The sequence below is a fragment of the Ictalurus furcatus genome, chromosome 16 (genome assembly GCF_023375685.1).
Source record: "Ictalurus furcatus strain D&B chromosome 16, Billie_1.0, whole genome shotgun sequence".
NCBI classification, from domain to species: domain Eukaryota; kingdom Metazoa; phylum Chordata; class Actinopteri; order Siluriformes; family Ictaluridae; genus Ictalurus; species Ictalurus furcatus.
This window is the reverse complement of record NC_071270.1, coordinates 28,773,302-28,786,291: the sequence shown is the minus strand read 5'-3', so window position 1 is coordinate 28,786,291 and position 12,990 is coordinate 28,773,302. Positions and strand designations below refer to the sequence as shown.

At 39.9% G+C, this 12,990-nt stretch overlaps 1 protein-coding gene across 1 annotated transcript in view; it reads right to left on the bottom strand.

Annotated features, from left to right (window-relative positions):
* Positions 1–6,876: 6,876 nt before the first annotated feature.
* ugcg (UDP-glucose ceramide glucosyltransferase) overlaps positions 6,877–12,990 on the bottom strand; it is a 32,134-nt gene continuing 26,020 nt past the window's right edge. The window contains exons 8-9 of the mRNA XM_053645330.1: positions 12,114–12,300; positions 6,877–10,204 (exon numbers count right to left, since the gene is read on the bottom strand). Of these exons, the coding sequence (XP_053501305.1) occupies positions 10,034–10,204; positions 12,114–12,300 (358 nt within the window). The 3' untranslated portion in view covers positions 6,877–10,033. The remainder of the gene's footprint in view (positions 10,205–12,113; positions 12,301–12,990) is intronic.

Sequence of the window (12,990 nt, the reverse complement as noted above, 5' to 3'; positions counted from 1 at the left end):
ATTTGAATTTTGTAAATTCAATATAATAATATAACTTTAAATTGACTTTTAAGGCTTTATTTTGAAATTGAGGCTTTAAATTAAAATATTAATTATAGCTTGTATATGAATTATGACAGTTGTATCTTTTAAAAAATTTTTAAAAAACAACTGGGTTTCAGTTTAATCAAATTAATTTTAATAAGAAATTTGGCTGATAATGGATTTTCTGGATCAACCAAATATATGCTTTTTCTTTAAAATAAAAAAAAAATCTTTCTTTTCTTTTTTGAGTCCTCACAGACAAACGAAAGAATTAGCAATCTGGTTTGCTGAATTAAATTTTTGCTTGTCTTTGTTGTGTGTTTAAGTAAGTTAGCTGGATCTAGTTTTAAAATGACACATGAACATGAATTGGGTTTTAAAAATTCAAAGCCAAATCCTTAATGCACAAGTTACTGTATAAAAGTGATGACTAATACTTTCTACTTCGTCAGACACACACACACACACACACACTCACACTCTACCACGGGACCTACATGGACTCTTACAGTGTTGCATATTGTTCACTTCCTGCCAGTGTTTATCACCAGGAATGACCGGAATTACATGTTCTTCTTTGTGTGTGTGTGTGTGTGTGTGTGTGTGTGTGTGTGTGTGAGAGAGAGAGAGAGAGAGAGAGAGTGAGAGTGAGTGCAGTGTAGCATATGTTTTTGTTAGAGAACAACACACCCAGGTAATATGGGTGTACGGTCTGTTGACCTCTATCTTTCCGTCCAGTTTCACGTCTGTCTGATTAAAGACACCTCTCTAAACTCACACACACACACACACACACACACACACACACACACACACACACACACACACACCCCCCTGTATTTTACACTTAGGCTCAAACAGAACACCAAGACGCAGGAGAGAAAATAAATTCACAGCTGGGTTTCTACAAATGTTTTCATAAAAATGTGGTCAGAGTTCAGATAAGGTGAAAACTGCGGCGCTGCTGAGTTCTGGACTGTGATTGGTCAGAAGGTGGTGATTAATTCTCTAGAACAGCGGCTCTGACAGTAGCGCAGCTTTATATTAATGCACTCGCTCTGATACGTTATCGTTTCTATAGTAACAGTTCACGAGGACTTGTACAGCGGACGCTCCGCTGATAATAAACAGATTTTAAAAAAAAAAAAAAAAAAAAGAGATGTTTATGTAACTTTTATGGAAGGAGTCTCCAGTGTCAGTGCTTTGTAACAGTCGGAGGTGAAGCTGTAACTTTCAGTTCCCAAATCTGAGAGAGAGAGAGAGAGAGAGAAAAAGAGAGAAGAGAAGAGAGGCTAGAGGAAGCTGCGGGATTTAAGTGAGAACTAACTTCTTGTACCGTTAAATGTAACCATAAACGGATAAAAAAGTATGATGTCATTCTTTAATATATATAAAACTGTAATTGTTGGTGAGCTGCTGTTGGAGGAAAATAATCAACTTCAGGGAGGTAACAGTAACTCCGCTTCATCACACCATAAGTTTTGGCACTATGCTCTTTTTCTTGAAGCTGGCGCCCTTGAGATTATTCGATCCGATGCGGAGTCTGATCTAATCCGGTTTGTTGACAGATTGTTAGTTTAGTTTATTTTCCAGGTCATGAAGTTTTATTTTAAATATCCCAGGCTGTAGAGGAAGTCGTTGAGGGCGGAGCAGATAAGCAGGCGGGGCTGAAATTCCTGACATTCCTGCTTCTGTCACATGGGTGTGTCACATGACCTTCCCGAGCACCGAGGATCCGGTCATGTGCAGGTCATCCTTCTTCCTAACGACAATGAGAGAACATGCATTATTCAGTTAATACAAAAGGGTTCATTAAGGGTTTATTGGATAATTACGTGTTAATTGGAAGTTTTTTCTGAGACGGGGAACACTCTGATGTAGGGTTCTACATAGAACGCTTAAAGGTTCTCCCAGAAGGACAACTCCTAATGTCTTTGAGTGTATTTAGGTTTATTGTAGTAATAAACATCGCTGTATTATCGTTATTAAACCTGGTACATGCAGGTTATTTACAGCTAATAAAAAAGGCTAAACATCGTGTTCATTCTGTGCTTCTATGTTGTCGGTACATAAGTATTTGCCCCCTTTGTTTCCTTTTTTTTTTCCCCCCGTCTTCTCAGTTCCTGGTCGGAGTTGGAGTTGCTAAGTGTTGATGATGAACGTTTATACCTCGTCAGAGTTCGTCTCGTGTGAATGTAGTAAAGTCGTGCTGAAGTCACACCAGAGTGTCAGTGATATGCCGCCGCTAATGAGCTTGGGTTTGGATTTCGGAGAACGGCGTCTGAAATAAGAGCCCTGTGCTGGAAGCTATCGGGCGTCAAACTGCAGGCCTGCGATAAGTGTGTGTGGCTTTAAACGCCGCAGTGTAACTGATCACCGATCGAGTCGGTTCTCGACCTCGCCGTGCTTGGCCCCCTCAATTTACTCCGTTTCAAAAACACTTCAGGGTGTGCTGTTATTGGAAACCTTTGAGTAGTAGCCTAAGTTCATCACCCCACCCAGTTGTTGATTACTTTCCTATACCAGCACTCCCATGGCGTTATCATTTTTACACGAATGATTTTTGATGGTGGGAAAAGTGAGTCGTGTCGAGTGCCAATACTTTTGAACACCTTCCTCATGAATAAACTTAACCTTTAATTGCCAAATGATTGTGCAAATGATTTTTTAAAAAAAAAAAACCCTTGTTGTAAGATGTACGGTTCAGAAAGTATTGGCACCCCTCCTGCCGTGAGCTGCTCTGGAGAGCAGTAGAAATGTTCCAGAGGAGTGTTTCTGCAGTCGTGGCGTCGCTGATCTGCTCTCAGTGTGTGTGTGTCATTGTGCAGATCATCTCTGGGATAAATTTAGACCCGGAGACAGAGAACTGAAAGAGCCTGCTCTTCTGTGGCTGCTGTGCGTTGTCATGGTGATTCTTGACCTTTAGCTTGTCTTTTTTCCTCTCGGCCACTTAATCGACTTATTTATAACGGCGGTGTTATTGATGATGAGAAGAGACGACGCTTTTAAGCGAGAGTGAGAGCGAACAGAGAGCAGAGACTTTTATCCGGCTCTGTAAAGGACGGTGATGAGCAGCGCTTGCTCACGATAGACCGTCTTAATCTTATTGTTTATTTAGTAATTACCGTTCGGTTGAATTATTCATTCAGCTGTTTAACTCCACGCTTTAATGACCTCACTGAAAAGGGAAATATTATTTTCCTTGAATTTTAATGAGCTCTTTCAGGCAAGAATAATAATTTTAAAAATGTTTATTATGAAATATTAAACAATTTATATTATTGTGTAAATATAATACACACACACACACGGTACTGTGAAAAAGTATCCATCCTGATTTCTTCTGTTTTTGTTTATATCTCGTACTAAATTCCTGAAATTAAAACAGTCAGCCCGAGTAAACACACTATACAGTTTTATTTAGTTTTTTGTTTATTGAAAGTTACACCCTGGTTGTTCCGCCTTTAGCAGCAATAACTGTGACCAAACGCTTCCGATAACTGGAGACCAGTCCTTCACGGCGCTGTGGTGGAGTTTTGGTCCACTCTTCTTTGCAGAACTGCTGTAGTTCATCCACACCGGAGGGGTTTCGAGCATGAACCGCCCGTTTAAGGTTCTTCAACAGCATCTCAACTGGTTCAGGTCAGGACTTTGACTAGTCCACTCCAAAACTTTCATTTTGCCATTCAGAGGTGGATTTACTCCTACACTTTGGATCGTTGTCTTGGTGCATAATCCAGTCGCGCTCGAGTTTCAACTTGCGGACTGAAGACCGGACATTCTCCTTTAGGATTTTCTGGTAGAGAGCAGAATTCATGTTTCCCCTCAGTTACTGCAAATTCCCCAGACCCTGAAGCAGCAAAGCATCCCCACACCATCACACTACCTCCACCATGCTTGACCGTAGGTATGATGATCTTTTTGTGGAATTCTGTGTTTGGTTTACGCCAGATGTAACGGGACTCCTGTCTTCCAAACAGTTCCACTTTCACCTCATCAGTCCACAGAACATTCTCCCAAAAGGTTTGAGGATCATGAGAATCTCCGTTATTGCCGAGTACCATGGGTTTACATGTACGAGGAATTTGTCTTGGTGTACTGGTGTTTGACAATAACAGTAAAATACAAGAAATAAAATAATATTAATAAGAAACAAGAGAGAAAGTTAAGAAAAATAAAATACTTAAAACTGTGTAAACTATGAGCAAGTGTAAAACCTGAGAAATTATTTTAAATCAAAATATTTTATTTATTTATCTTTAAATCTTTGTTTAAATTGGTTTGAATTCTATTTTATTTAGTACTTGAGTGTTATTTTGTGCATAAACATACAGAACAACGATACAGTTTTATTTTAAAATTGATTTCATTACAAGTACTTTGTTTGTTTGTTTGTTTATTTATTTATTTATTATTAAGGTAGCTCTGGACCATTGGAGCAGAAAAATGTTCTAGCAAAGCAACGGAGAGACAGAAAGAAGCTGAAAAGGGGTAGGGGTGTGTGTGTGTGTGTGTGTGTGTGTGTGTGTGTGAGTGAGAGACAGTAAATCACTGAGTGTTTATCAGAAAGTTTGTGGTGAGGTCTGAAGAGTCGTACACAGAGCATGTGCGTGTGTAAACACGTTAAAGAACACAGTTCTGTAGAAGACAATGTGAAGACTTGGAAATGATTTAATTACAAGTTAAAGTAACTTCAACACCGACATGATAAAAAATCTCACAAAGCAGATGATATATAGATAGATAGATATCGATATCTATCTATCTATCTATCTATCTTATATATATATATATATATATATATATATATATATATATATATATATATATATAAATATAATATATGAGATAGATTATATATAGATAGATAGATAGATGTAATGCCACATTTCCAGACAATATTACTTCTACTTAAGTATGAAAAGTAGTTGGTTATTATAAATGTCATGTTTTATGGGTTTTTATCAAAAATCTTTCCTACAAACTGAACAAAACAACAGTGTGGTGTGATAAATAAAACTGGAGCTACGATAACGTTAGCTAGTTGAACAGAGAAATCAGAAAACAAACAAAACCCTCGGCTTGGTAAAGCCACAGACTGATGGATGCTAAAATGATGTCATTCTTTATATAACACATTTCCACACTTCTCTCACTCTACTACAGATTTCAGAAGGAGATAATGAGAGACAGCGAGCTGATGGAGTATTTGCTAAGTTAGGGGTAGCAGTTAGCGAGTTAGCATAGGTGCTAGTATGGCTAGTCAGTGATGGTGGTTGGAAAACTGGCTAAGGATCTTTTTTTTAAAAGCATTTAAATAGCCAGATATTTTCCACATCTGGACATAAATATAATGAAGGTTTAAATTATTTTCGAAGCTGACCGAGTGATGAGACGTGTGGCTGGAACTTAGCAGTGTGTCACTTGCTAACTGTTAAAGTTGTAGTTAATTATTTATTGGTGTAAAAGTCATTTGTGAGGTAAAAGAACTGAAAGTTTAAACAGACAATCACAGAATTTTATGATTATTGACCAGTAAATATTCTAACTGCAATGACTGGGCTAAAGTCCCCTCCGAAACTATTGGAACAGCGAGGACCGTTCTTTTATCTGTGCTGTACACTGAAGACATTTGGGTTTGAGATCAAAAGAATTTCAGCGTTTATCTCCTCATATTTACAGCTAGACGTGTTAAACAACTTGGAACATGGCGTCTTACGCCACCCACACGCTGGGTGAGCAGAAATATTGGAACAGGTTCGTGTTTTTCTTCACAGCTTTCACGTTTCAGTCATCAGCTGTTGTTGTTTTCCTTGTTTTCCTGTTCCACGTCTGGTTGCTCAGTACACCAGAAGTTTCTTTCTTTTTCTGGACATTCCAGATTGTTGTATCGGTTATTCCCAATGTCTGTGCAATGTTTCCCATAAATTTTCCCTCTTTTCTTAGCTTCAAAATGGCTTGCTTTTTTCCCATAGACATCTCTCTGATCTCCATGTTAGTTTATCCTTTTTAACAACACAGGTGAAACCTAGGGCTCAAACTGAGAGTAGACATTCAGAGCTATTAATTATTTAAATAATCAATTTAACAGAGCACACTTGGGCAGTGGGAAATATCAGGAAATGAAAGCTGAAATTCTGATCTATCGTCTCAAACCCTGATGTCTTATTTTTACTTTAAGAGGGGACTATACATGTAAGATGTGTGTACATTGTGTTAAGTGATGCAAAAGGAAATAAGTCACTTCCTGTGGTCTGTAAGGCTCACTGCAGAACCCACAGCTTATAGAACAGGAACAAGCGTCTATAGAGAGGCATAAATGTGTGAAAGTATGTACGCCCCGGGTGCAGAAGGAGTCTCGGGGTATAAAGTAATCATGTATACTGGTGTAAGTGATCTGGTGGAGTGCAAAGGAACGCAGTCAGTTTGGGGTTTATTTTATTTTTAGATACGTCTTAATAAATCAGTGACTGAAACTTAAACCGCCACCAAAAATTCATCCTGATACGTTATTGTTTCTATAGAAACGGCTCATTCGCAGGGGCGTGTACCGCGGACGTTCCACATAGCAGATTTAAAAAGCTTGTGCATATGCTGATGGGGTCAAGTAGAACTCTGTTAGATGCAAAATAACCCTCAGTCCTCCACGTAGAACCCTTTAAGGAGCCTAAGAACCCGTAGCCCGGTAGAGTGAAACGCACGCATCAGAAAATGAAGTGGACTCGGGACGCAGTGGTCTGATAAAGCTTTAATTTAATAACAGTTTCCCTGCTGCAGTTTAGAAGTTTTCCCCCCAAAACACAGCGACATCTATGGAGAAAGAAATAGAAAAGATGGTATTTTTTTTTAAACAAACAAACAAACAAAAACCCAGCCATAGTTTTACTTCTCCATACTGCAGATAAAAGAGAGGAACTACGAAATAAAAAAGTCCAGTTCCAGAATAAATTAAGCTTCTAACACTTTAACAATCAGAACAAGTCATAAATAAACTGTACATGTTTTTATTTTTTATAAAAACGGGTCTTCAGCATCAAGCGTGTAAAATAAGTAACGGTGGATCACAACTGGACTGTTCTGGAACTTTCTTTCACACACGAGCGAGGCTGGTGGAGTCACAGCACATCGAACACACACCATCACACTCTCACTCTCACACACACCCCATCTTCACACCACCAGGGGCTGGGGTTCGGGCCAGAACTAACAAAGATCTCATTAGTGCTGCGTTTAGATATAAGGATGTGTACACACACACACACACACACACGGTGATGTCAGGTTTAAGGATAGTCAAGGTAACCCCAATTTGGAATTTGATGTTTGCAATGTGAGCCACACCACCAGCCTTTTATACACACACACACACACACACACACACCAATTCAGTCAAACACACAACTCAATGTCCAGTTCCCCACCGTGAGATACACTACAACAATACACTCACTCACAGTATTGAAAAAAGGTAAAAGCAAACACACACACACACACGCGCACACACACACACAGTGTGTCATTCTCACTCAGGAAGAGGACATGAACAGAAAATGGAACAATTGAAAAATTCATGTTGTAATATTTCTAATAACTACAGCGGCGTTACCAGTACAGCAACACACACACACACACACACACACACACACACACAGCTAACACCTATTTACATGCAACACAGCGGTACATATTTTGAAATGTTTAATAGAGGGCTGTGTGTGTGTGTACTGTATGAGTAATATATCTATATATACACACACACACACACACACACGTGTGTGCGCGGGTGTACTGTATGAGTAATATCTATACGTGCGTGTGTGTTTATCACACACTAAACCTAGGACTTTAAGACTTTTATTGCTGACTGATGTGTTTTTTCCTTCAGAAAGCCCTCTGTACCGGTCAGTGGGTTAGAGAGGAAATGAAACGTAAAAAGAAAAAGCATGGAGAACTTGGCGTTGGAGCGAAGCGTCGGGTTTTTACACAAAACGTGATGTTTATTTCCTGTTAGTCGAGTGAACGAGGAAAAAAAATACAGTAAAATGTACCATCTCAGTATAATACTGTCACACTTCCTGCTTTTGTTTCGTCCTGCATCCTGCTCAGGGTCACGATGGTTTAAACTGTTTATATTTTGCAAACGAAACCATCCAAGTTCATCAGGAACTACCGCAGGAATACAAGTGGCATTTTAACCACGTTGCTGTATATCCAACACCGGGATCATTACAAAGTGTCCAATCTATCCAATCTATCAGCCTTCATGACAAAGTGCCGCTTTTGACCCTTTTACCAGGTTCCTTAATAAACCTGACAGCCGTATACGCGTATAATGTTAGCTACGTGGAATACACACAGATTTTATTTATTTCACGTGAATGAAGGGGGGGGGGGGGGGGGGTTACAGGAACGTGCGTCATGTCGTGAACGTGTCAGCACGGCCAGAGAGAAACGCACCACACTAATAACTATACAGGTGTGGCCAGGGGGCGGAGTTAAACTCTACATTTCAGTCGGTTCAGTCAGCCCGAACACACCTGATCTGACCGATCAGAACCGCCAAGAGCCCTTCATGAGTCGTATCCGGTGTGTCACGTGCCGTCTGAGAATAAATCATCATCAAGCTAACATAAAATAACGTTACTGCATAACTGTCCGTTACGGTTCGTCTCCAATCAGGTATCACGCACAGGGTCAGGAAGCAAATTCAGGGGAAAAACCCCCCGAATCGTCCGTTAAAATCCTCACGGCGTTCCCGCTAACGGAATATTTGTGACACTAGGATTTGGATTTTTTTTTTAAAAGTTCAGTTAAATCAATGTTTTTTTCTTTACGGCCCTGTCGATCTAAAGCGATGCTAATATTTCAAAAACCTCTAAACTTTTTCATAAATATCTTTTTTTAATTTATTTTTTAACCTGATTAGCAGCCAGGAACTGACGCGAACGCCGACACGACGCGCTGAACTTGAAACCTGAACTCAAGCTTGATGTATGACATCGTAACAAAGCGTAAACAAACAAACAAAATCCTGAATCCTAGCGGCACAGAAATATTTTAAACTCTACAAGGCGTGGAAATATTTGGCTGCGTGCTGATTGGAGGGTTTACGCCGCAACTGAAATCTCACACTAATACTGATCGAGCTCGTCAGTCACTACGGAGAAAATTCTCTCTTCGTTAGCGGATCAAATTTTACACGTTCAGTCATCCGACATCTTCGTTAAAAAAAAGCAACAGAGACATCTGTGGAAAAACAGCAGTGCATGAAACGCAAAAACCCATCGCTCTTCATTTCCTAGCGCGATCATCCGCTAAACCTGCGCCTCACTCTGAAATGAACACCGTGTTTTTAGATACTCGTCCATCCTGAGACGGGTACGCGGCTCAATCAGGGACTCGCTTTGATCATCAAGCGTGAAATACGCAATAACGTACGCGAGGCGAACGTCAGGTAGCAGCACCTGGTCACGGTATCGACTCATCCCTACTTTAATCACCATGGCGATGTACCGGTGCATGCAATGCTGTTCAGTACCACAGGACGTGAAAAATATAAATAAAACTCATTTTAGAAAATGTTTTTTTTCTTTTTTTTAAACGAAAATCCACTGAACAACGTTAAGACACGCCCTCTTCCTCCGCCTTCTACGTCATTCCTTATTGGCTCATTTTGGGACTCGGATCATGAGGCCTGCAAAAGCACCAAGAACATAAATACTCCATTATACTCGACTACACGCCTGGCAACACACACACACACACACACACACACACACACGCAAACACACACACGTTCTTAAAAATCAAAATAAAATAAAAAAAAGATTCACTTCTTAATTAAAACTCCCACAGGTAAATCTGAAATGATTATGAGCAGTTATTCCTGCATGTTCTGTCCCCGCCCACTTCTCCGCCTCTTCCTGTTTTGTCACAAGTGTGTCCACTGCTTCAAGGTGCTTTTGTCCCACCTCCCCTCTGTTTTTTTTTTCTTTTTTTTCTTTTTTATTTATACGTCCAGTATTTCCTCGGCCGTGCCGCCGCAGCGTAGCCGGTACCGCCCCGTCCTCCAGCTGATGGTGGGATCCCACAGAGCCGAGAGGAAGATCTGGATGGTCATGGACTCCCGGATGAACCAGGCCACGGCGTAGTCCAGCTTGGAGAATGATGGAGGACCGCCCTGAGGAACGACAAACAGCAAGCGTGACGCAGACAGGCCGGTGAGTTACACCTCGTCACATTCCAAATAATATGTATTTCAGTTAAAGTAGGATCTATGAATATGTATGAATATTCAAATTCATTCTAATCAGCATCGCTAACATTTAATAAACTAGCTGACTCTCACACAGGCAGGAAGTCAGTACATCGTTTTCTCTCAGATTTTAGAACACACATACATATATAGTATCTCACAAAAGTGAGTGCACCCCTCACATTTTTGTAAATATTTATTATATCTTTTGATGTGACAACACTGAAGAAATGACACTTTGCTACATTGTACAGTAGTGAGTGTACAGCTTGTGTAACAGTGTCAATTTGGACACTCTCACTTGGGGGTGTACTCACTTTTGTTGCCAGCGGTTTCGACATTAATGGCTGTGTGTTGAGTTATTTTGAGGGGACGGCAAATTGACACTGTTACACAAGCTGTACACTCACTACTTTACATTGTAGCACAGTGTCATTTCTTCAGTGTTGTCACATCAAAAGATATCATCAAATATTTACAAACATGTGAGGGGTGCACTCACTTTTGTGAGATACTGTATAATCTCCCAATGTTACCATGACAACCATCATGTCCATCGCTAATGTTGGCTAAAACAGTTTGCTATATAATTTGTATATTGGATTTATTAATGATATCGCACACTTTAGTCATACGTAGCTCCGCCCTTAACACAAAGCGCCGGTCTAAATCTATAGAAACAATTCCACATGCTAAACGTCATTTTTCTCGATTAGCATGTACAGAGTGCATGTTTTCCTCCACGTTGTTTTTAGAGTGGTCACATCTGAGCGTTATAAATACGTGCAGTCATTTCAATTGGTATATGGTGTATTTAGGAATAAAATTCTCCGATTTTTAAAAAATATATATTTTGCTAAACTTGTGCTGAATTAATAAATCTTAACTGACTCGCGAGCTAACGGCAATTCCCAACGAGTTTATTTTTTTTCCACCGCTTAATTTCAGTTGGTTTATATGGAGCTGAAACTGGACGCCCTGAACTCCGTGTTTATCTGTATGTTACGTCTAATGTGACCCAAAATCAAAAAGAACATCAGATTACAGTCCCCTCCAAAAGTATTGGAACAGAAAGGCCCATTCTTTTTGTGTGTGCTGTACACCGAAGACATGAATATGAGACGATCGATCAGAATTTCAGCTTTCATTTCCTGATATTTACATCTAGACGTGTTGAACGACTTTAAAGAATGTGGCGTATTTTGTTCGAAACCAGACATTTTAAGTGATCAAAAATATCGGAACACAACTGGCAGGTGTTTCTTGTTGTCCAGATGTGTCCTGTTAGATTGATTGATTGATTAAAGAATTAATAGCTCTGAATGTCTACTCTTGGTTTGAGCCCTGGGTTTGACGATTGTATTTGTTGTTAAAAAGGATAAACCAACATGAAGATTAGAGAGCTGTCTGCATTGTGCACAGCATAACTCCTCTTTAACATCACTGCTATTAAAGGCAGCTGAAGAAGCAACCTTTTTTCACCATTTTCCCCCAGAACGTTCATGAATTTCTGGTGAACATTAAACGTTCCTCATTTCAGCTCCCGTCCTGCGTCTGCCTCGGGATGTTAGTTCGACATCAATCCATCCTCAGTTATTTTGTAATAATCTGACACGAACGTTTACACGCCTACTATTTTTCTTTAACGGATTATTAACACACGTAGTTCAATTGGTTTATGCTGAGTGTTTACAAGAATGTTTTTAGTCTGATTGAACTCCGAGATGGAATATCAGGCAATGAGTGAGTGCGTGCGTGTGTGTGTGTGTGTGTGTGTGTGTGTGTGTGTGTGTATAAACATCGTCTCCTGCCTTCAGACAGGCGTTGGAGTTACCTGAACTCCTCGGAGCTGAATGTAGTCGGAGATGAACCAGGCGAGACAGTGGCACATGAAGAACACCATGATGTCCCAGCGGAACATGTGATGAGCCGCCCAGCCGATGATCAGACTCGCCACGAAGCACTCCGAGATGGGCTCGATGATGGTGGCGGGGAGCATGTTGATGCGCAGCTTCGCCCATCTGCAGCAGACAGACATCATCATCATCATCATCATCAAAACGGTTTAAAATTCGTCTAAATCTGTGATTTCAGTGTCGCATTTCAGACTCGTATTAATACAATGCTGTACGGTGTATCGGGGAACGTTCAGGCCAATCAGCAGCCAGGAAATGATCGTGATGAAAGTTGAAGGTGATGCACTGACCCTGCGACAGGTGAGCGTTCGATTTCTACATGTTTGTGACACGGAGACGCGACGGAAATGATTTTGTGGATGTTTTTAAAAAAAAAAAAAAAAAAAAAAAAAAAAAAGTAACCAAAAAGAGACCAAATAAATGCAAAATATTTATGTAACAGTAATTAAGATTACATAATTCATAATAATAATTAAAACCATTAGATAGGACTAGATAGATGGAGAGTTATAGAATATATTACAACGTTACCACGACAACCATCGTCTGTTCGTCACTAGCGCCGGCTACGACAGCACGCAGTGTGACGTCTGCAGCTAAAAACCTTCACGTGTCCCGCTACGTCACGCTCTCATAATGAGTGCATTAGATTTATTTACGATTATTTAAATGACGTCACACACTGTGTTCAGGTGTAGCTCTGCCCCCAAAATATGCTAATTTAATTCTGTTTAATAGAAATGATAGGTTTGGTTACAAACACAAATTTTAAAAAGCTTTAAAGAATACTACTAA